This window comes from Nyctibius grandis, chromosome 6, assembly GCF_013368605.1.
Source record: "Nyctibius grandis isolate bNycGra1 chromosome 6, bNycGra1.pri, whole genome shotgun sequence".
NCBI classification, from domain to species: Eukaryota; Metazoa; Chordata; class Aves; order Nyctibiiformes; family Nyctibiidae; genus Nyctibius; species Nyctibius grandis.
This window is the reverse complement of record NC_090663.1, coordinates 64,836,115-64,861,188: the sequence shown is the minus strand read 5'-3', so window position 1 is coordinate 64,861,188 and position 25,074 is coordinate 64,836,115. Positions and strand designations below refer to the sequence as shown.

The window sequence follows — 25,074 nt, the reverse complement described above, 5'->3', positions numbered from 1 at the left end:
GTTCTCTTTTTTTTTTAAAGAAGCAGTGAGCTGGATATTAGGAAATCCCAACAGCCACTGGCATGGGGTGTTGCCAAGGCTGCAACACTTTTCTCTTTGCCACTTTATTTACTGTGTCTTCCTTTCAATACGTGTTTGTTGACTGTTTAAGTCACTGAGGATGCTAAATTCCACCAGGTGCTGAGCCCTCATTTTCTAGGGCTCTGCAATACTATGTGTCCACAGACCAAATGCTGCACAGCCCATGGCAACTTCATCTCCCACTGCCATGTCCACCAAGAACTGGAGTACTGGCACAAAAAGAGAGGCTGCCTCCTGCAGCCAGTTGCATCTTCTGATGAGGCTGTGAGCAAGTGTTAAAACAGATAATGCAGTGAGGGAAGTGAGTGAACGGTTTTAAAACTGCCTTGTCTTCATTATTTGTTCATATACTGTATTCTGAAACATTTTTACTCAGTGGTTACGAAAACCATTAGATTCCTTTACTAATAAGAAAGCTAATAAGTTAATCATTGATATCAGTTAATGAAAAAGTGCTAACAGTTCACCCAATAACACATATAGAGAGAGCAACACTGTTAGGAGAACTTGCCAGAGGATTAGTAAAATATTAGCTGGCTGTATTCAACCATATGAATACTTACTGCATTCTAGTTGCAGGCCAACACGGGAAGGGTACCACTGGGGACCTGTTAAAATCATACAGAATGTTAATTTCATGGTAGAGGATATAAATTTCTCTTTCTGTTGGTATTCTTTTTAGCTGATAGCTACAAATGTGAGATTAAAAGCAAATCCTCTCCTTCAATCTCAGCTTTACAAGGAGAATACAAGAGAGCTAGGAAGAGCACACGATACACACATTAGAGCAGAAATCCCTTCACCCCGTTTGAGTGTTGGAAGAGCCAATCTCAATGCTGAATGCTCCATCAGCACACAAAAAAAAATGGGTGTGCATGTGCAACACTGGGAAGTATAAAGAGGACCCTTTTTATTACTATATTTGCCAAAACTTCGTACTAAATATGTCAGTCTTGCCCCTCCCTCCGAAATGATGCTTGTTCTGCAGTCTGGTCCAAAGAGGCTGGGTTTTCCCATTTAGGAATATAAAACCTGACCAGAGATGTGCAGCTAGCACCTGTTCTTAATCACGGATTAGCCAGGCAAATAGAGACACAAAAAGCAGAGGCACCCAGGTAGCTAATACTGAATTGTGTATGACTTTCATGATACCCATCAACGTAAGGATGTTCCCTATAAGCAGATTTTTAAATGCTCTAGTTTAAAGGTTGCTCCTAAATGCACAACAGCAGTTGGCAGTTGTTACTAGGTGCCCTTTGATGATTTTGGACAAAGACTTGTCAGTTTATTCAAACAGATACAGGTCTCCGGCTGCATTTGTTTCTCTCAGTGTCAGGGCAAGTGGGTAAGTGCCACAGAAAGACTGCAGAAGAAATTGTGGCTGTTCATATTGTTAACTTGTCCAGCTCTTTGTAGTGCCTGTATGCAGACGGCTGTGCCCCTACAGCTGTGCTGGCTGAATGGACAATATAAGCACTCCTCCTTTGCACCACAAAGACACATAACTTGGCTTAACCCCTACACACACTTTGGTCTGCTGTTCAAGGTTTTTAGGGCTGACCTGGAGCAGCCTGGGGACACCTTACAGAGCCCATGGTGTTGACTGAGATTTGGGGGCAGCAAAGTCTGACAGAGGAAAGCGAGGAAACAGCTGCACTATCACCACCCCCAGACGTTCCTACAGCATTTGTCTTTATTTCCTTTGACACACCTTATGACTGTTAATATCCTGAAAGAGATTTGCTTTGTCTTTTCAATTCAAAGTTTGGGTGAAATTGGTCAAATATAGCCATGGTTTTCTTTAGACCTGTCTTACAATTTTTAATAGTCTTGTATTTAAGATACCAGTATTCCCATATCTTAAACAAATGGAAAAAAAATTCTCCACAATAACTGTGGTCAAACATGGGAACATTTGCCCCAAGAAGCTGTGGGATCTACTTCCCTGGAGATAGTCAGGCCTCAGCTGGAAAAGACCCTGAGCAATCTTACAGGACTTGAAACCTGGCCTTGCTCTGAGCAGGAGCCTGGACCAGATGAGCTCTGGAGGTTGCTTCTACCTTAACTGTATTTCAGGATGATGAAGAGAGCATGTTCACCCTACCAGCTGCCAGCTGGAGGGGAAGGAGAGCTGTACACCGTGTGCACTGCACCCACTGTGCAGTGGCACCCAGCACCCTCTCATTTCAAAAGCACTTGGTGTGAGTCTTGTAGGCAAGAACAGGCATTAGATGAACCCATGAACCAGGGCTAATAGCAGGAGGTGAGATATCCATCAAATAAGTCGCAAACATTTTTTTCAAGGTACCACAACAACCCATGGCTATTAAAGACAACAAAAGGAAGACAGAGAAAGAGCAGCTGTCTGACTTGTCAAGGAAGATATGATTTGCTCCAGGACAGCAGATATCCGTAGTTATTTGGGAGTCTGTAATGCAATGTACTTGTGTTAAATTGGAATCTTCCCCCCAGCCCCCGTCATGTTACAGTATCTTTCAGTAAAAGCCAATTAACCTGATCTTTTGGCAGTGCGGTTTTAAGTATGGCTTATAATCTCCACAAGGGCAAACAGACGTGTGTTTAAGCATATTATCCCACATTTCCAGTCCTTTAGCCTCAGTACACCATTATTTTCAAGCATACTCAAAGATTTAGACAGATGGAACTGTGCCTTTGCTGCTGCTTCTCTGCAGTGACCTTATTATCACACCACTGTGTTTCTCTGGTTTCCAGACCATCCTTGAGGTGCTATGTGTATTTTGCTGGAGGGACCTGGAATTAGCTGTTGGGGTGTTCCTTCCCAGCTCTTACTATTGGTGGGGGGCCACTAGCTAATGTCAAGTGGAACTGCTATGCCAATGGAGTGGGGGACAAAGTCCAAACACATCTATCTTTGTAAGTATGTTTGTTTTAGTCTGAACATGAAAGTTTCCACTTTCAGTCTTTACTGGTTGCAGACTTCAGCAAGGCTCTTCCCAAGTCTTAGCTGCCTGGAGTCCTGCAAAAAAACAGTGTTGCTTTCTGGAGAGAAGTGTGACCTCACTTTATTCCTCGAGAGGTCTCAGAGGTCTGGCTGGTCTGCTCTCCCAACCTGATGAGACTCATTTCAGAGAGAGGAAACCCCACACTTTCCTAGGCATCAGAGATTTGCCTGTGCATCACTTGGTAGCAATCAGCCAAGGGGACCCTGGCCCCCACTTGTCACCATTTACCTGCCTTCTTCCTGTGACTGAGTGTTTTCCATGAGGACCCTCCAAAGCTCTCACTAGGACAGCTCTGGATTTCTATTTGGCAATGCGGGAAGCCATTCCAATCCAGCCTGGCTCTGACAAACATACATTCATGTCATTCCTATAGGAGGAGAGCTCCTCTTTCTTTTAACGGTGAAAAGAAGCCAAATGTAGTGACTAATTATCACCCATATTAATTCTTGCTACTGCCTGTCAGAATAGGGGGTTGATGGCTCTCCTGGATACCTAGAGCCAGTACTATCTGGCAGATAAGCTTCACCTGCCATCAGCAGTTCAGAAGTGCACCTGGAGTGCATGCTCCCAGACAGAGTAAACAAGCTCTCACTAAGGACAGAGACACAGCTGCAGCTGTGTGCAGCACTCGGAGGCCTCTCTGCACTCCCACACCTAGCAAAGCTCCCCTTGCTTCCAATCTAGAACTGGATGGTTTCTCTTTTCCAGGGTTGTTTTTTTTTTAGTAGAGTTTACTTCTCAGTTTATTCTTATTAACACTTCCCATTGGTGCTTCCTGCAGAGAATAATGGCAATCCAAGAGCATGGGTGACTGAAGTTTATCTTGTAACTCCTGTTGCATCTGAAATCAGGCATCTAGTATTATTTATTTTCTGACATTGTGATGGTGCATCAGAGCTCAGCCACATGGTACTCGGTAGGTCACAGTCCCTGTATATTCCTTGTGATCAGCAGAGCTGTTCAGCTCCCTTATGCAGGGTTATGATTTTGGCTAAGCATTTCACACTTGGAACAAAGTTGTAAAAATACCATTTCAGCTCACTTATATCCCAGACAAATTTTGACTTGAAAAAGCAGATACAGACTGACCAGAAAATAAGAATGGCCATCATGGTTCAAACCACATGTCTATTTAGCCAATATTATATCCTCTGATATTTAGCCACTATTGTGATTCCTCCATCACATTTCTTAGATTTCTAGCATTTGTGTAGAACAGCTTTCGTTCCTTTATTTGCAGCGTGTTTGCACAGCTATTGAAATGTCTTCCTGGTTGTCCATCTCCTACTTGATTATTTCTACCCTCCTGACTTACCCTTCTCTTGAAGGTTGTTTGTCTCAGTCTTTAATACGGTCACCCCCCAACTGCATGCACATAGGTACTTGAAAGCTTTGCGCATTCCTCAGCTGAAAGGTTATTCACAAACTCTTTGATTTTAAGTGTCATCAACGTCATTTTTCTTCACTGAGCAACCTGATCTACTGGAAGATGTCCCTGCCCATGGCAGGGGGGCTGGACTAGATGATCGTTGAATGTCCCTTCCAACCCAAACTGTTCTACAATTGTATGATTCATTCTGTTACGAGTCAGACAACGTTCCTCCTATGTGTACAGGCTTCCTTTAGTCTGGAAGTGTAAACAATCCATGATGTGTCTTAAGCCTTTTACTTTATTCCATCTTTGTCAGCAATCTGTTCCAACTTTGTGAAAAAAATCCCTGCATTTATTTAAAACAGTTAAAATACTTTAATGCTATTACCTTTAAAGCATCATAGTTTTTCAACACTGGATGGTATTTTCTTGGAAACTGGCTCAATGTTTACATTTAATAATGTGTTTTAAAAGATGGACATGAGGAAAAACATTTAATTTTGGATAGGTTATTTGTTGTACCTGCCAGTATTTAAAATAAAAATTAAAACATAAGCAAACTGACAGGATATATAAAAACTGACAGCCACCTTTAATTTGACCATACCCAACTACGAAACCACCTATTAATACTGGATATAAAAAGGAGATGTAGTGCTATTAAACAACCATCCAAATGCTTGCTAAAATGACAGCCTCAGTGCCATACCCAGCTGCCAATACCACTATGCAAAGATGCACAGAAAACCATGTTCCACTGGTCCTGCTGCTCGCAGTTTGTTTTTTACACTGCATTTATACTAGAATCAGCTGACAATCACAGGAACTGAGGATAGTTTTAAAAGATCATATGCAGCTTTATAAGCGTCCAAAGGAACTCTCTATCCACATTATTCAAATTTACCTTAATGTGTGCTCCACCACCTAAATGTCACAACAGGTTTTGATAGTTTAACAACTAAGAAATCTAAGCACTAGGTATTTTCCAATAGATATGAAATTGAAGGGGCCAGTCTAATTTTTATTAAGTTTCATAAAGAACCTTCCATACAAATTCTTTAGTTCGTTGCCTGTTTTATAGTAAATTACACAATCAAATGCCTATTTGTCACAAAGTATTTATGAAGTTACACAAACCCGTATGAGAGCAAAGGCGTAACACGATGAAGACCTCTCTTGCTGGGAAATTCAGTGTGTTCCTTAGAACGCATCCCTGCAAAAGCTATTCTGCTAAGTCTAAGAAATGCAAAACACAGCTGGTGGACACAGTTTGGAGATAATTAGCAGATTGACTTTCCATGATCAGCCAATTTTATTATCAGTTAAATTGTTTGCTTCTCATTGTATGTCACTACCTGTTCATCTCTAATAACAAATAGCCTTATTAACTACAAGCAATACCTGCTGAGCTATGAACAGGATGATATGAACAACAAATTTACTATAACCAATCAGCAGCAGCATGTTGTTTAAATTTGCAGAAATACAGGAAATTCTGGGGACCGCTGTGGCACCAATATCCCTTATGGTCACAAAATGTTACACGTTAGCTGAGAAATGTAACAGCACTTGCTCACATGAACTGAGCATGGCTGAAATGCATTTCACTGCCTTAACCAGATGGTAGTTTTGATATCTATGTAGACATAAGAAGAGATTGCAAGAAAAGATTCACATATTCGTATGTGTGGGGATAGTGGTTTTGTGCATAATATAGAGACAGACAGACATACTGACACACATTATCTGAAAACTTGCCGAGGTCTTTCCTTGACAAGTAAGTGCTGAACAAATACAGATGTTCCACGTCTGCGACCCTAAACAGCAATGGTCATAAGTGTTGTTTCTCTTGGTTGCAGCAAGTGTGTTTGAGCATTCTCAGGAATGCTTCTGAGAAAACAGGGATAGAGATATCACCATGCTGACAGTTGCAGCTTTGCTGGACTGAAGTTTGCATACCCTTGCTTCACCGATCTGACAACAGGAAAGTGGGACACTGAAATGACTTGAAGTGTTGCTTTCTGCTTTTATTTGGAAGAAAAGGCTGTGGGATTTATTGTGCTAACATTGCACTTGAGTGATTCCTGAGCATGAGGGCAGTACGCAAAGCGCACCTAAGAAGCCACAATAAATCTAAGCTGGTCCGCAAGACCAAGAAAGTATCTGAAGATATTACTTACTACCCTTGCCTTCACTGTAATAAATGACAGCTGCTGAGTACTGCAATCTGAATGACCAGCCCACTTGAGGAATTGCTGCTCTCAGCAGCAAGCTTGAGGCAAGCAAGGCCCCAGCATCTCTTTACATGGTCCCACTCAAAAGGCTCTCTTTGACCACAGACCAAAAGATGTTTTGCTGCTTTGACCCACTAAATGCCAGCATGATCACCTGGATCATTTTTTTTCAGGGCTAGTGCAGAAAGACCAGCTCTAGCCAGGCCCCCTCCAGGTACCACCCAGCTGTAATGGTCTGGCACCATATTGAGCTCCTGAGCCCAGCTGGGCTCACAGGGGCCAGGCTACCAACTGTACACTGCTTCCACCTCTTCCTAAGTCTTCAGGGCGCAGGGCTGACCTTGAGAAGGCACTTGGTGGATCTGGGATTGTTCAGCTAGGATGTGCTTTTGTCAGTGGAAAGAGCAGATCCAGTGTGTCCTGTTCAGTAAAATCTCAGTAGGGTACTGAAATGGATGTTGTTTTTAATGGCTCCATACCCAGAGATAAATCTCTTTTTTCTCTAAGTATTTTCTCTGATTTGCTTAATTTGTAAGCTTTCCAGGGAAGATCTATGGCCATGTGTTTTACAAAGGCACCTTGACCTCTGATTGCTATGGGGACACAAATAACCACTTTCTTAATGACACATGGAATTTGAAAAAGGAGCTATTTGATCATAAGCATCCATTTCTTCTGGTTTTTGTAATACATGAATACATCTAGCTACAGCCATACTGCTTGCACAGGGAGAGCAAGAAGAAGTGGGCTGGCTGAGTTGATGTCTCCAGACATTGGCTAAGACCAACAGTGCTAAGGACAGGCTCTAGCCAAGGAGCAGAACAACACGCACTTTCCACAGACTACTAAGCCCCAGCCTGATGAAGTGTCTGGCTACGTGCTTCCTTTTAAGCTGTCCATTTGATTGTTCCCAATGGTCTTAAATGATTAAAATCTGTGAGCAACCATTTTTCCTACATAAAGTCATGTAACTGTCACTGTGGCACCTCCAATGACGCCCCACAGAGCCTGATCCAGAAAGTTTTTCAGAGCATACCTGACATCTCTATAGCAAAGAGTATTATATTGCATACAATGCCTGCCACCATTCCCCTTAAAAAGTGTCAGAATTTTGCTTTTCTTGCCCAGGATCTGGCAAACAGGATAGCCCTGACCATACGTTCATTCCTGGGAGCAGTTAATCTGCTATGACTGTGCCCAGATGTGGAATTCCAGACTGTGGAACTCTGCACTGCACCTTGGGTCACAAATTCACCTGATTGCATTTTAATTGAAAAAACTTGTATAAATGCCTGAACGCATTGAGGAACTGAACATTCGTCTCCCTCCCACCTTTTTTTTCCTGAAAAAAACCCAAAAACTCTCAGACTTTAGCTATATTTTGATGGGGCAATAATGGACAAATTTCTTGAGTCAGCACAGTTTTTCTTAATGAAGATCGATTGTTATTAGTGGTAAACAGAATATTATTTGTCATTTAGAAGTCAATTTATGTCACTAGCAGATTAAGCTTTCAATTTTCCTTCTGAAACAGCTTGACACTGAAAGCAACTGTGGAAATTTAAACAAGCAAAAAGCATCAGAAACTAAAAGCAAGCCATCATGCAACATTTAGATATGTATTTTAATATTTTTGCTACATTGTTTCTCCTTTCCACTTCCAAAAAAAAAGAGAAAAGAAAAAAAAAGCCAACCCTGTGCATTTCAATTTTCTACATAGCCTGCTGAAGAAAATATAATTAATTTTGATCTTTCAGTGTGGATTTGCATTTAAATTAATGTGTGTGGGCAAGGGAAGGGAAAGGGAATGAGGCTCACCTTTTATTTCATTAATACCAACCATAGAGCAGAACACAGAGGAAACAAGAAAAGGAAACAAGAAAATAGATATCCTGGCAGGCCTGGAGCTTGAAGCAACGTTCCCATAAGGACTGCCTGTAAACAGTGCAAGGAGGTGCTGGTCTCATCGTGCTGCAGCAGGGCACAGCAGTCGGGCTGCGAGTGCCCAGCTACAGCTGTGTGACACACAGGCTCTGCCTGGCCGGGAGCAGCATGCCTGCAGGGCTGGCTCCCCTCGTGTGGGCTTCATGCTGCCTTCACTGCCTGCATGGCACACAGTCACTGTACAGAGGTGTGGTGGTGGTGGGTGGGTTGGTGAGTGAAGCTGGACTCTGCTTAATCATAGAATCATAGAATGGTTTGGGTTGGAAAGGACCTTAAAGATCAGCTAGTTCCAACCCCCTGCCACGGGCAGGGACGCCTTTCCACTAGACCAAATTACTCAAAGCCCAATCCAACCTGGCCTTGAACACTGCCAGGGAGGGGGCATCCACAACTTCTCTGGGCAACCTGGGACGGTGTCTCACCACCCTCACAGGAAAGAATTTCTTCCTAGTATTTAATCTAAATCTACCCTCTTTCAGTTTAAAACTGTTACCCCTCATCCTATCACTACATGCCCTTGTAAAAAGTCCCTCTCCAGCTTCCTTGTAGGTCCCCTTCACATACTGGAAGGCTGCTATGACGTCTCCCCAGAGCCTTCTCTTCTCCAGGCTGAACAGCCCCAACTCTCTCAGCCTCTCTTCATAGGAGAGGTGCTCCAGCCCTCTGATCATCTTCGTGGCCCTCCTCTGGACTCGTTCCAACAGCTCCATGTCCTTCTTATTTTGTAGGTTTGGGGAGTCTTTTGACCAGGGACCCCCAGCGAGGACTGCGTCCTGTGATCCACATGCTAAAATAGCACTGAGTTTGTTTGTATTTGCAGTTGTGTTCTGGCTCTGAAATGCCAAACCCAGTTAAAAGAGAGATGAGTCATTTGTGCCGACTGAGCATCTGTATTCTGGCAGTTACCTTTCTCTTTGATTCTCCTGTCTCTACAAGTTTGGAAAGGGTAACAAAGATAATTGTTGAGGTATCAGAGGGATGTGAGAACTTGAGAAGGATCCTCTTCTTAAATATAAACTCTGTCAGTGAAGTCTTCATACAAAGGGCGATCCAAACATGAGAAACTGCACATTAAGGAACATACATTTCCCAAACTAAATACATGTTTCAGGGACTAAAAATATCCTTAATTTTCATCTCCCTGTCCATATTCTAACATGGGATTTTGAAAAACGCAGCTTAATGTTTGGTGGTTTATGAAATGAGTTGCTGTCTATCTGAATCCTTAACTGCTCAAATACCTTTACTAATGTGGCAGTAGCCAACTCAGCCAATGGTTTCATAGGCAGCAAAGCACAGCATTTAAACACAGGTATCTGACCATCCTCGTGGTCTCAGAAAACACAAGCAGTGAGATATAAAGGCCTGCTTTAAAATGTTTCTTTTAAAACCTTTGTTCATGTTCAGCCTGTGCCAGGTTCTGAGAGAACAAACAGTGCTGTGCCTTGCAGTGTTACAGATACACTGTGTTTCAGGACACAGATAACACAAGTCATTGCCTCCTCACTTCAGAAAGCTCTAGTTTGGATACTGCCCCAATCAGCATGACTGCTCAGTACATTGAGGTAGCAGCTCTCCACAGAGCTGCACGAGGGGCAGATAGCAGAGAACTGGCAAGGTCACTCTTTCACCTGGCACTGCTTGCATGCTGTCTGAATGTGATACAACACCGGTGCATGTTACAGCAGGTTTGGGGCCCTGCTGGTTTACTTTCCAGCATCAGAAAGTACCCAGTGGTCCAACACTCACAACTGATACAGCAAAGATGGCTCAAAAGCTCTTTTGTACCTCCACCTCAGATGTACCGGGCAGAGGAGAGTACTACCCCAGGCTCTAGCTATGTTTCTTTAAAAGCACTCCTTAGTCAACTAGCTAATAAAATATGCTAATGAAGTGTAATTTTCTTTCAATATTTGACTCTCCAGGGGATAGCAGTCTCTCCAGCCTCTAATATAATCAGGATGCATTCCCTCGCTAACCCCTAATAGCAAGGCATTTTTTTGTATCTAATGGCCACACAAATGCCATCAACAATCAACTGAACACATTTGAACTGACATGATTTCTTCCTTAGTGCAGATTAGATTCTCATAAATTCACTGGTAAATTCACCACACTGAAAATTAATCCCCACTAATAACAGGGCTAAATTGTAGTTTCTCCATGAGCGATGAGGAAAAGGCAGCACAGATCTGCCCTGCTTTGGCAGCAGATCAGACACTAGCATGCAAGCCAGAGGCTCAGTCATGTTCCCATGTCCTTCCTGGGAGTTATTTGGGCTGGTTTAATTCCCCCATCCCACCACCTTAATTAGGTTGAGCAGAGGCTTCAGTACCTCAAAAGCACTGCCACGAGGCTTGGGAAATTGCTCTTCCCATCTCAGCTCTACAATGGAGGACAAATAATTTTCCCTCTGCATACTGCAGTTCCCCTGCTGTGAAACGAGGCTATAGTACCTTTCCAGCAAATAGAGACATTGTGAGAATAAACAGCAAATATGGTTGATTCCAGGTTGCCTCTTGTGCACGCTGTGAGTGATGCTCTAGCCCACACGGAGAGCACAGGACCTGCCATCCCAAGCTCTCCCAGCAGGAAATGAGCCCAGGCAGGCTGTCTGCACATCAGCCATGAAGCAGCCATGTAGAAAGAAGTGCAACATGCTTAAAACTGATCAGAAAACTGCTTTTCCACAGTTATACAGGCATGGCCCATGAGGGACATGATTATGGTGATATTACTTGGTGAGTATGTTCATTCTCATATTTGAGGGATGACGTTTCATTCCAATCTATAGGGCAAACACTTAATGGCCTTGGAACACCTCTACCCATTTTCCTCTGCAAATGTTATAGCCACAACTCATCTAGACTGTTTGCGAACTCCGAACTTGAGCTCTAATGACATAATATAAAAAAAAATTATTGCCTTCCCATTAGTATGTATTTAAACCAGAGAAACATATGTTGCAAATAAACCACTGGCATAAACTTCTGTTTGTTCTATTTCTATGCCATTCAGTAACAACTTTTGGAGATGGATTTCTTATTTGCAGGCAGAATTATTTGAAAGTTTTCAAAAATATTTTTGATGCTGTAGAAACACGGCTTTTGTTTCGGAATTCAGAGTTGTTTATAGAGAAAGTGAGGTTGTATATTTCAAACCCAGAAAAAAAAACTAGTCTTGTGTTTGGTGACTGGCTTACTGGTTCTTTTTCAGCCTCTGATTTTCCATGTACCATTGTCTTACTTTTTCTACCTCCAGATTTTCTTTCTAACTACTTTTATGGAATAATTTAGACTATAAACTTTCTTTGTCTGAAATTTTGGTAACTTCTGGTTGGCAGGCTATGAAGTTAAGTTTGCCTGCCTTAAGAAGAAAATCCAGTCTCATTAATGGATGCTAGACATGATTTAGCTTTCTGAGCTGGACATCTTGATTGGAAAACATGGTACCTCCTATATCCGTTTTGATGGGAAGTCAAAAGTATGAGACATATTACCCAAAAAAAACCAAGTAAAAACACAAGTGTACATTGAAAACACGTTAGTGTCTAGAGTGCAGCCTTAAACCCACATCCCATATATGTCATCACAACAGCAACAACAAAAGAGGTGAAGGAAAAGTGAAGACTTTCCAAGGTGTATGCTAAATAATTAAAAGTTTGTCTGAAAACAAAATGGAGAAAAGTATAGACAGAAACACCCACCCTTTCCCTAGGCTCAAATGCCTGTACCTTTATGTGGTAAAACTTGTTTGGATCATATGAGAAATGTGGCTATGCTTTGCGATATTCAAAGCTTGCTTCATATCAAGGCAAATAGCCAGTACTGAATCCAGTGTGTTTGGACTCACACAGCTACTCATTTCAAAATGGAAAGTTTGTGACAGATCTTCAAAAATCACAAGAACAGCGTCATTTTTTTTAGGGATCAGAAATGTTCCTTCAACAAAGGTGCTGCCACGCAGCCATCTCAAGACAGTCCTTGGCAATGGTCAAAGTAAACAACATGTTGACAGCTTCCTACGTGGGAATACAGCAACTACTGCTCTTACCTAACGGACACTAGGGTTAACACCAGGAAAAACTGGCTTGCTGTCCTAAAGATGAGCATGTCCCAGAGAAGTCCCCATTAGCTAGACACTGTTAAGCCTTCCACACTTTGAGAGGCCCCATCTATTTGTGTATGAGTTTGGTTGTTTTCAGACATTCAAAAAAGAGATCAAAACAATGAGAAGGGGAAGGTAGTAGGTGAAACACTGGGTAGCCTCAGAGACTGGCTTTTCTTTCCAGAGTGTTTTGAGAGATCGAGCAGTGCCTGTGTCCCTGTTTCCCCAGATAAGAGATGAGTGGGTCCTTCATTGAGACTCATTGGTGGGGACAGGAATTAGTTTCAATCTAATGTCAGTTGGTAGAGCATGGTTGGGGGACTGGAAAAAAACTAAATGCTAGATTGGAATACAGAGGTAGATGCGCAAAGGCACCTAACATCCATAAGCACCAATGAGAGCCAGACGGTGGGCAAGGCTAGCCCACATTTTACATCAGCATGGCTTGTGAATAAGCGGCAGATCCAGTATAACTCACACATCAATTATTTCAATGTTGAATAATTTCCAACAGCAAATATATTCAATATCATTGCAATTTGGGGACAATTTAGAAAGAGGCAGAACTCCTCTCTACTACATTATTTTTATTGTGAATCATTTGTTCAGCTTCTTGTCTTTGATGCATTGTTTTTATTAACTTGAAAAAGTGGCAAATACCAAGTTTTGTTTGAAAGATTTCTTCTTTTGGTTTTCTTAGGGTTTCTTTCCCCCCATGCCCAAACAGGAAAATAAATAAATAAACAGGCTACAAATATGAGAGAGACAGCATGTGTAAACAAATGCAAAACAAGTCACCATCACAGGGTGACCCCCTTCACATTCAGGTCTGAACAGCCTACCCTGCTCTTGTCCTACTCACCTGACCCTACCCCCAGAATTGCATCTACTTGTAACATCACATCTCCTCTTGCCCCTGCGGAAGCCGGGGGCTGCGAAGCACAGCCAGGGAAACCATGAGGCAGAGAAGACCTGGGGGGAAAGTCTGAACTTAGGAGCTGAAGCTGCTGACTCTTCTCTAATCTGTCTAGCAGAGGTGACACCATGGGCCTTGTCATTTTTTTCGCATGCTTTCTCAGAGTTTTCCAAGAAGGAGGTAGGTTCCTCTCATTCTGGCATGGCAGATTCGCTTCCTGTTCAGTGCCTGTTGGCTTTCTTTCAGCAGAAGTCCCTGGGACATTTCATGCAGACCCATGCCATGCAGCTCCATCTGCCCAAATCTGATGTCCAAAAGCACAGGGACTCCTATGAAAAAGCTGATGTAGATGCAGAGAACGTTTAAAGGCCTGAAGTGATCTTGACCCTGCCATAATCAACAGGCATCTGTCTTATTAATGGACATGAGATTCTTTTCACAATCATGAAGACCCCCAGGGGCTTGTAGTATCTTGAGTTCCCTGAATGAACATTAAGCCTACATGAATCTGGTGGTGAACACCAGGTTGACACTGGAAGTCTATCTGTTCTTCAGACAAAAAACATAATATTCGAGTTTAAAATGATGTAGGAGCTGTTTAAAAACCAAAACTACTTTGGCATCTTCTATTAACAGTTCAGTAGGCTTTAATTCTTATTTTTACCTGAGACTAGCTATTCTCTAGAGCCTGGGTTACTTCTATAGGGCCTTGCACTGTCCTTTTCTCAGTTGAGCCATAGGCACTAAATATAAGACACATTGTAAATAATAATAGGCAATTCTGGTAAACAAATTTTGTTGTTTCTCATCTAGATCTGTCAATTAAATCTATTGAAAAGGCAAGAAAAGCAAAGAATCTAGCTATGAAATTTCCTTTTCTTAATGAGGCATTTAAATAGCATCTCACATTTGTTCTCCGATTGTTTACATAGAATGTCATTTGTGATGCATTGTTACAGCCCTGTAAATCTCAGCTGGGAACAATATCCCAGAGAGCAGAGAGGGACGGTTCTGCTTCAAGCTACATCTCATAGATTCACTGCCTTTTCTTTATTATGTTACTCATCTGAAATGATATCTGTAATCCTGCTAAAGAAATGCAATAACATCAGATGCAGCAGCTGCCAAAAAAAGATAAATAATGTGAATTTCCATTGAAGTTTTTGAGTTGATCTTCACTTTTTCCATTGCTGGTTTAAATATTGCTGTTTTTTCTGACGGTCATCTTATTTCTATGAGCTCTTAATGGATAGCCGGGCTTTTGTGTTTTAGACACCTTATTCTGTCTGGTTCAATAGGTACCATTCTTTGTCCCATATGTTTCTTACAGGATCCTAGCCAAAACAGACAAAAGATCCCAAGGTGGATGAAAGGCAGTCTAATTATTCTTATTTTATAGGTGAGAAAATGAAGCTCAAAAGGAAGAAAGTGTCTAGCACACAACTCACCCAGTCAATAGCGTGACTCCCATTGGTTTGGAATCAAATCTTAAATACCTAAGTCTTAAACATGACATTCATTTCAGTGTGAATCAGGAGACTTCAGCAATCCCTGATAGCCCTCTGGCTTTTATTGCTACCTTCACAAGACCAAAATGCTTTAAAAATCTGACCCTAAAAGTCTTGCTTAAGGTCCTGTGTTGCTAAGTGCACTGCTTCTAAACCAGCTGGGTAAGCCAAATTTCAACCATAGTTTCCTAATTCAGTATATAATGAAAATATTCTTTGTAACTCCATGTACATTTCAGAAAGCAAAACTGCAGGGCTATCTGACCAGATGCTTTTCAGACTGATTCATATCTCTTTCTCCACAACATATAATGAGATTCAAGTGCTCAGCAAAAGTGAACTGCAGGTGCCTAGTCTGGTGCTTGCTTTCATTATGAAGTCCAGTTAAGTTGGGAGCAAGAAGACAGGCATCAGCACCCCAGCTAGAAATGTCCAAATGCAAGTTCTGGGCTTTAGCAGTGTCAACAAGAGAGACAGGAGTCAGGGCTCAAATGGGAGGGTTATGACCACAGCTCAGGATGCAAAATAGTGCCTGTGAAGTGCACGGCACCTTCTGGAGGGCTACCCAATGGCTACACCACTGTGATTTCAGCTGGAGCAATCCATGCATTGTCTGTCCCTTTTGAAAACTGGCCAGAATTGGTCTTCTATTATTCCAACACAGGATGTGGGGGGAAAAAAAGAGAGATTTTTGGAGCCTAAGTACAAGGTAAATTTTTAGTAACTTTGAGGATGAAAATCATGAGGCTAACTCAGTTTAGTGTCTTCTTTCTTTTAACTGTGTTAGGTCAATGACACCTTTCTCATTTCCTGACTGGCTATTACAAAAGAAGTGAAAGTATTCCCAGCTTTTGCAGGTGTGCTTTAATTATTTTGACAACTAAGCCATAAATTCAAGTTACACAAATTTGTACCAGCAGACAGACTCTTGTATTTTGTATAGAGAGATATGCACAAATATGCCATAAATAAGCTGAGAGGAGGTCATCCTCCTTATACTTCTTCATGTGCAGATCAGAAATGAAGCCTACTGAACAGGCTGGCCTTGTGGCTAAAGCAGCATGCCAAGACAAGAATTTTGGTCTCTGTTCTGACATGCATGCGCTGCAGGGGCAGGAAGCAATTTGCTCACGGATTAGGCCTCTGATTGTGAGCTGGGGAGGAAGATGGTAGTCACTGGTTTGAGTTTTGTGGCAGGAGCCGTTGCTTACTTTGTGCTTAGCCTTGCATAACAAAAAGTGAAGATTTTATGTATATACAAGGTCTCTGTGGCAGTAACAAGAAATTCAAGGAGTTTCTAAGAAACTGAGTTGTGTTGACAGGCATAGAGAAGTAAAAAGAGCTTAGAATCCTGTCATTTGAGTGATACTGAAATTCATCATAAACTAGTCTTCTATTGCTATCTGCTGTGTGACTAAGACAAAAGAAAAATACAAATATAAGATGAAACAAATATCATCATGTTTCCTCTTAATCTAGTCATTTTCAGTTACAAAGTCAACACACATGAATGAGCAATTTACCCAGGAGAAATCACTGTAGTTCTTAGTGCCCGTTTGCAATAACTGCCCATCCCTAGTGATTCGCCTTCATTGTAAATTTCCAATTGAGTTGTTATGAATGCAGAGAGGGGAAAATTTACTGAAAACAATAGTTGATATGACTGCCAACCCAATGCGCTCTGCGAATCTGCGCTGAGGACGTAATGCTGGGCCTATGAGCTCTGCAGTCAGACAGCCTGCACAGCAGGATACTGCCTGTCCCTTTGAAAACTCATTCATATATGGATTCAAGCTGTTACTCTGGGCTAGCATGAACTACTTAGGATAAAAACAGGGAGGAAGGAGTTTGAGATTTGTTAAAAGCCATAGACTTTGTAGCTGTCTTTCTGTCTGGCGAGCGCATCCAGCTCAAGGCGACTCATGGCAGGATCAGATTGCAGTCCTCTTTCCAAAATTTTGGCTTTTTCAAAGCCTGATCTCCTAATATGGGGCAGAAGAAAGATCCCTCTGAAAGGCTCTATGCCCTAGATATAACTTATTTGGGTCTTTTCAGTTTGTGAGACACATGAAGGGCTCCTGGTTGATTGACAGGCCAAGACTATGAAGTCAGCTTGAGAGCGCCATAAATAGCATAATTCAGCTTCTCTGAGTCCCCAGCAGGTGTGTTCATCGAGCACAAGAGTCTCTCCAGGCATCAAAATTGACAGATTTCATTAACTTTCTTCAAACTGAGAATCCAGCTGTAATAGACGGTGTGGATAAATCAGAAGAACTGCAGGTTCTCAGCAAGACTGTGTTATCAAACAGTCCTGATTATACAGAGCCGTTAGGCAAGGCACTGGCTTAGCAGTCACTGTTCTCCCTGGTACTGCTCTTAATGACTAATCCCCACAGCATCCTTTCTCACCTCTCTGAGCCTTGCAGTTTAACATCGCAGCCAGCCTCTAGAAGGGAATTACGTGATGCAGTACAAGCAGTCATCCTTTCCAGCAACAGCTCTGCATCCAGCTCTTGTGTTTTAGTACAAGCCTGGCAAAATATGGAGTCATTCCTTAAGCTCTTGCTCTTGGAATCATGCTGCTAGCTCTGAGATATCACTAAAAACAGGAAAGTTGCAGATTCAGAGCATGAATACCCTTAGCAGACTTTTTGGAAAGGAGAAAAGAGGACCTCCTCCTCTAAAGGATTAGTTTTAGTACCTCATGTGCCTTAAGCTCCTCTCACAAGGCTTGCCTTGTGATTTCTAAGCAATGAGAGATTCTTCTCCTTGCTCTTCACCAGGCCAGCTTGGCTTCCGCTAGTCTGTGTTTTGAAGATATGCTTCAGGGTTTTCGGTGAACAAGAACCTGTTGGTTTTAAAATGCTGCTCTCCTTTCAGCTGCTCAGCACTGTCTGGGCTGAGCACTACTGACAGGCAACGGCGGGGGGAGAAGTGAGACGTAGACAGTAACAGGTTACTTTGAGAACAGAAGAAGGGAGAATGTGAACAGGCCTCATGTGCAGCTGGAAAAGAATTGTGTGATATGGTACTTCTGCTTATGCTTGTCCTCTGAGATGGTATCTCCTTGCATTAGGCGATAAAGATCCTACTTAAGGCACTTGGAAGTCAGCGGGAGTATTTGACAGATTCAGTGAAATGGCGTGTTGGACGGGCCTGCACAGGAGCCTCTGAAGTTGCTTTTGTGCAGGGAGTCAGGCAGGGTATACTCTGATCAGATGGTCTGGAGGGTGATGACATCTAAGGGCTGCCTGTTCTGCTATGGCTTCTGCAGAACATGCAGGATGAGAGCAGTAGTTAAAACCTGGCAGATGAATGCATCCTAACACACTGCCCTACAGCCTGTAAGGAGGAGGCTAAAAGAGAGACTGGTCCCCACCATGAAGAAGGAATTGCACTGTCTTTCTCCTTGTCTTCTCTCTACAGGAAAGCAACAGAAAATATCTCAGTGGTTTTCTAGGGAATATCACTCTTAGGATCACTATAGAAATACCTGTAAGAAGTAGTTGCAAGATGGTATAGCAGACTTCTAAATTTTCACAGTGTCCAGAAATGATGCCTGAGTGCCATCTACTGACAATTTCTTTCTTAATGATTTACTTTCATTGACATTGCTTATTTTAAATACCCTATGTAACATCTGTTAGCTTAGATGGAGGGGCCTGCAATTTTGGAGCTAAAGCATTAGGAGTTAGTATTTTATTGGGACAGCTGGCAGCTTGTAATGTTCCTTATTCCTTGAGCACCTCATTTTCCTCTGCAGACCAGGATACTCTGCAAATGATGTTTTCACTTCTCTCTTCAACTTCCCTTTTTCTTTCCACCCATTACCAGGCTTCCTCCTATCTGCCCTTCCTTCCCTGCCTGCTCCTTCCACCTAGAGGGCAATTTCTGGCCCCCCTAAGCTCACTATTCTGACTTCAAAGAGTAGCTCTAGTTGTGCTACCTCCTTGTGCAGGAAGTTGCATCCATGTGTTTGTTACAGTATTGCTGAGACTTTATTTCCCCCTCTCCTTTTTGTCCTTCCTCTTTTTTCAAGAGCTTTTTCAGAAACTTTTGTGCAGTAACCTTGAAGATATTTAATGATCACTGACTCCACTATATTACCTGTTCTAGAGGTATTTTATTTTAGTTATGTGATACTTGAATTAGCATTATTATTACAGTTTTTCATTTTCTACCTGTAAGATTTCCTCCCCCACCAGTCCAATACATTTTGCAAAGATAAAAATAAATTAAAGCTGAAGACTTATTGCCGAGGACAAGAGCTTGCAAAGTTTAGCCTACAAGGTATTTCTTTCTTCATTGAAAAAATAATCTTTATCGATAAAGAAAACGCCAAGTACCTAACTCATTATGAGCAACTGAGAAAATGGGACAAGAGACTTCCTTCTTAAAAACTTAGTTTTTTGCTTGGTTTCACCTCTGCAAGCTAGCCCAAGGAATGAGGAAAATAGTAGTCAAGTCACCTACTGCACAGCACCAATTTTATTGAGGCTTCTTTGACCATTCCTTAGATAATACAGTGTGATGGCCAGTAACACCCAGGCACTCAGCTGCCACTCAATTTCAGGCAGAAAATATCAAGCAGTAGAAGTGAAGACATTTGTCCACAACATACTTATATTGTGCAACTTCTTCCCAGAGGATTTTGCTGAGGTCAAAACTGTAAGTAGGTTTAAAAAGGATTAGACAGATTCATGGTGGGCAGGCGTGATGTTTGCTATTAAGCATGACAGTCTGGATCTAACATCTGTTACAGAAAGCCCCTGTAGAGCTCATGGCTGTAAGGCTGCAACAGGGAAACTGCTATTCTGTGCTGACCCTGGTTGGTGCTGCCAGTCCCTGCCAGGGGCAGTGGCTACCGTGACCAGGGGCTGATTCGAAACAGTGGTCTTCAGTCTTGAGAAAGCCTTTGAATTGCCATGGAAATGGCAGTTTGTCTTAAATGGTTATTCTCCACTAAGAGCTCATAGATCCCCAAAGCTCAGGCATAAAATGGGGATTGCCCCCCTGAACTCAGTGCCACAGAAAGCACAGGGGTTACGCTTTGCCAGAGTTCTTTCAGTAGAGACAGTTTTGCTGAAGTGAGGGATGAGGAGAATTTCAGTATTTGTTCTGGACTTCTAAGTCCATTTTCTGCATTTCGTATAAACACAGATCCAAACTAATGTTTGACTGACTTAGCAACTACTGAGCAGCAACATGTTATGTGTCACTTGCATCCCGTTTCTTTTATTTTAGTGATTAACAGTCTCCTGTGCTGCAATTCATAACTCAGTCTTTTTTCTCCTTTCTTGAATCAGGCAGCAAAAACTGATCAGTGACAGAGATGATGCTTGTGAAATCGCTGCACAGGGGTTCCTCTCACTGAAGGGCTGACAAGATACCAGCTGAGGAGAACGCTTAATTGCACGGGTGATCAAAGGAGAATGTATGAAGACAGGGAGGTGGTAAGAGGGTGTGCGTAGGAGTGTGTTTTAGCAAGAGATTATAGGGGAACATGTGAGTCTGGCACACAAAAAATGACAGAAATGAATGCATGAGCTAGTACAAAATAGCATGCTAACCAAAGGTATCCAGAGATCAGCTTCAGCCCCTTCTCAGCTCTTGCCTAAAAGAACTGTATTCTATTAGCTGTCATCCTCCAAACTATATGAAGAGGAAAAAGAGAAGGTTTGTTCTTTGCAAGTGGGAAAGGAGGAGGAGGGGGGAACCTCATGAGACAAGAACATCCAGGCTGAACTGGAAAAGAGAGATCAAAGCAATGAGTTGGAATGGGAAGAAAGGACACAGGACGCTGATATGGAGTACTCCTGGGAAGAAGGGAGGAATTGATGTAAAAAATTGAGAAATGAAAGAGCATTGAAGGAACGTGCCAGCCCTCCCATATGCTGTAAAATGCTGTACTGTCAGAGCTTCAGTTCACAATTTGTATCATGCTTTGTTGTATTGCTTACTGTCTTTCTTTACACTCAGCTCAACTTATATCACTGGGAGTATTTGAGGAGTAAGATGATACCTCTAAATATGAAAACAGGCACCATTAAAATGGCTTATACAGAGACTTGCACCATTTTAGCCCAGATCCATCAAAAACCTCATTACAGTTAAATTGGCATAAACCTCTGTGCCCGTGATCTTCAACTGATTTAAGCTGCATCAATATAAATCCAATTTCAATTGATTTAAAAGAGTCTAGGCAGAAATGCACTGCATTTCACAAACTGATGGGAGGACATAGTCTTATTGAAATATTAAAACTTATGCACTCAGTCTTTTCATATTCAGCTGTGGGGTTTTAGAACTTTTACCATTTTGCATTTTACAAGTCTGTACAGGGAGTGAAAACAAGTAGTTTTGAAGCAGTCAGGTCAACAGCCTTTTGCTTCATCAACTGAACCTTTGTGCAACCACAGAAGCCTTCAGCTTTAGTGTTTTATAAAATTCTAAGGACAGAAGGGAAGCATAATATTTCTTCTACTTAACCTACTCCACACTCAGAGTATTAGTGTCTGACTAAACCTTTTTTTTGCAAAAGGCATCTAGCCTTTAGATGAATACACCCTTTTTTTGTAAACATAATGAAAGCCCATCATCTAAGATGCTTACTCCAACTGCAAACTGTCCTGCCTCTTGGAACTAAATACCTCATTCCTAATTTGAATTTCTCTGGCCTTCACTTCTAACCCTCAATTCTTGTTGCATCTTTTTCTGCTCAACTAAATAACTCTGCAGTTCTAAGAAGTCCAGTTCAAGTTAATAGGCCTTGCATAGACCTGCACATCTCAAATGTGGGTGACACTCAAGGTTACCAGTCCTCATCACAAGTAGCACCTTGCTTCCCACAGGCAAGAGTGGGAGAAACATTTCTTAATCTAGGAGCAAGTGTGGCACAGTTGGAATCCCTACAAAACACAGATACAGCAGTATATTAGCATTTCAGAACTCAAGGCACACTATACACACATATATATCCTGTAATTTTCAGGTACATTTGGCCGCACTCCCCAAAATCCTGACCAGCAATTCAGTGCATAAAGGTAAACACTACCAAATTTGGCACTCGGCTACTTTCATTGCTCTTTCTCCTACCTTTCCAACCACCTCCCTCTAATAAGGGCTAGAGGCATGTGGCTAGGAGGAGGCAGAAAGGAAGCATCCAGCAAAACTGCTCTGTTCTCTGGCAGGAAAAAAAAGAGGGATTTTCAAGTATGATTGCTCTCATCTCTTCTCATGTTCAAGATCCATATCTGCAGTCTGTATGTGCAAAAATTACCCTCTCCCCTGCTATTTTCTCCCCTTTTCATGGATATGAAAAACAAAAAAAGTGGTATTGAGGAAGGGGAGGTTGCCCTGACCATTAAGGAACTGGACATGGCTGAGTCAGTTGAAAAGTCTGTCAGATTGCCTGCATGATCCCAGATAAGTCATTTAATCACTCTGCACTTGAGTTCCCCACTACAGTAGTTGTTTGGTCTACAAGGTCTGTTTATGGCCAGCTTGAAGCAGTCTAATGTTATCAAAGCTTATCTAATATAACACTGTGATGGCCAATGGAGTTGTGGTCTTGAATTGACACTGTGTAATGTTAAAAAGAGGATAGAAAAGTATTGCCCCTCATGGACTGGCAGTGATAAATTATGCAGTCCTTTCCTTCCAGCCTCTCACATCTGTGATAGCTACAGTAGAACCTTAGTCCAAACACTGCTCTTATTTAGCACTGGAGCTGTCAAGCCAGTCTCAGCTTTCGTGTAAGATTTCATGAAAAACAAACTTGATAATTTCTCCAAGCTGCAGAAATGCTTCACCTTACCTCCAGCCTGCTAGCCATAGTACTTACATGCTTTGTGAAATTTGTGTTTCACATCAAGAAGGGTAGATGATGGAGCTACCTGGAAAAGAAAACAAAATGCATGCAGATTAATTTTTCTGTCTTCTTCACTATGGGATCCCTTCTCCCCTCCTCTAATGAAGAGATGATTCAATTTGTCTGCAAGTTCCTTAGGCAATAATGAAGCAAATCAGCAAATTTGCTCTCACATGCTGATATGTTATTAAGGATTGTCCACATTTGATTTACACATTACCGTGACCACCTCTCCTTCACCGATGGAAGAGTAAAATCCCAAGGGTCAAGAGGGAAAGCTGCTGACCCTGCTTGAGGCAATAACTGCCCCCAAGATCAAACCAGTGGGACAACTTGAAGGGTTAGCTTTAAAGTTAGGTTCAAGCATGCTGGGGCACATCTCCTAGACACATGAAAGGTTTTTCCTGAGGGGCCAGTAGCAAAGGTGGCAAGTTCTGTCCTTTCTGCCTGAAATGAGTTTGCTTCTGCATGCTGTTGTTCATGTGCACTGAAACAATTCCAGTCTGGAGGCCGTTTAGGCTCTATTTTATTATGTTTATTGATTTCTTGATACACTTTGTACAAAGTATCTGAGAAAAACAGAATTTGCTAGAGTGAAAGACTCAGAAGTACCTTGCGTTTACAAGGAAAGGCAACGGAACATTTCAGGAAGTAGTATGTTCAGCCTGAGATCAAGGGTGCAAGAGGTAAGGGTCTGGTCTTAAAATCATAGAATCATAGAATGGTTTGGGTTGGAAGGGACCTTAAAGATCAGCTAGTTCCAACCCCCCCTGCCATGGGCAGGGACACCTTTCCACTAGACCAAATTGCTCAAAGCCCCTTCCAACCTGGCCTTGAACACTGCCAGGGAGGGGGCATCCACAACTTCTCTGGGCAACCTGGGACGGTGTCTCACCACCCTCACAGGAAAGAATTTCTTCCTAAGATCTAATCTAAATCTACCCTCTTTCAGTTTAAAACTGTTACCCCTCATCCTATCACTACATGCCCTTGTAAAAAGTCCCTCTCCAGCTTCCTTGTAGGTCCCCTTCACATACTGGAAGGCTGCTATGACGTCTCCCCAGAGCCTTCTCTTCTCCAGGCTGAACAGCCCCAACTCTCTCAGCCTCTCTTCACAGGAGAGGTGCTCCAGCCCTCTGATCATCTTTGTGGCCCTCCTCTGGACTTGCTCCAACAGCTTCCATGTCCTTCTTATGTTAGGAGCCCAAGAGCTGGACACAGTAGTCTAGGTGGGGTCTCACAAGAGCAGAGTAGAGGGGCAGAATCACCTCCCTCAACCTGCTGGTCACACTTCTTTTGATGCAGCCCAGGATACGGTTGGCTTTCTGGGCTGCACGCGCACTTTGCCAGCTCATGTTGAGGTTCTCATCAACCATCACCCCCAAGTTCTTCTCCTCAGGGCTGCTCTCAAACCATTCTCTGCCCAGCCTGTATTTGTGCTTGGGTGTCCTGGCTTGGACTAAAATAGAAACAATTTTCCTTTCAGTGATTTTTTCCTTTCAGCTAAGTTTCTTCTAAATAACCGACTTTCTGAAGCTAACTGCATGTTTTTCAGACAGTGTCAGCTTCTGGGGCTGATAACACTCGAAGTTAATAGTTATTACTAAGGTAACAGTAGGAATGGTATGCAGAAAGGCTCTTGCTTATACTTATTCCTAGAGACACCAAGGTCACTGCTAAATTCCTCACAATTACAAGTGAAGAGCTGCAGAAGGGTCACACATGAGGAGAGGAGCGGACAGGACAGGTGACACAAAACTGACCAACGAAGTATTCCATCCCATACATGTCTTTCTCAGTATAAAGCTAAGGGATCATGAGGGTCTCACTCTCTTCTTCTATGGCCAGCATCCAAAGAGGACTCTGTCTGGTTTTCTCCTGCTCTCGATCCCAGTCCGTGCATTCCTGAATCCAGTTCCCATCTGTCACTGAGTCCAGTCTGGGACTTCCCAGAGCCCGCCCTGCAGTGCCAGAGGTCTCTTCCAACCTGACTGATTCTGTGATTCTGTGGTGATGTGATTGTCATTGAGGGAGCTCGACCTTGTTTTTTTATATATT

General features: G+C 42.4%; 1 protein-coding gene across 3 annotated transcripts in view; it reads right to left on the bottom strand.

Moving 5' to 3' along the window:
• Window positions 1–25,074, bottom strand: part of TECRL (trans-2,3-enoyl-CoA reductase like) — a 72,383-nt gene that overhangs the window by 30,462 nt on the left and 16,847 nt on the right. For all 3 annotated transcript variants that reach the window (XM_068402552.1, XM_068402553.1, XM_068402551.1), the window contains exons 2-3: window positions 22,990–23,041; window positions 645–689 (exon numbers count right to left, since the gene is read on the bottom strand). In XM_068402552.1, the coding sequence (XP_068258653.1) occupies window positions 645–689; window positions 22,990–23,041 (97 nt within the window). The remainder of the gene's footprint in view (window positions 1–644; window positions 690–22,989; window positions 23,042–25,074) is intronic.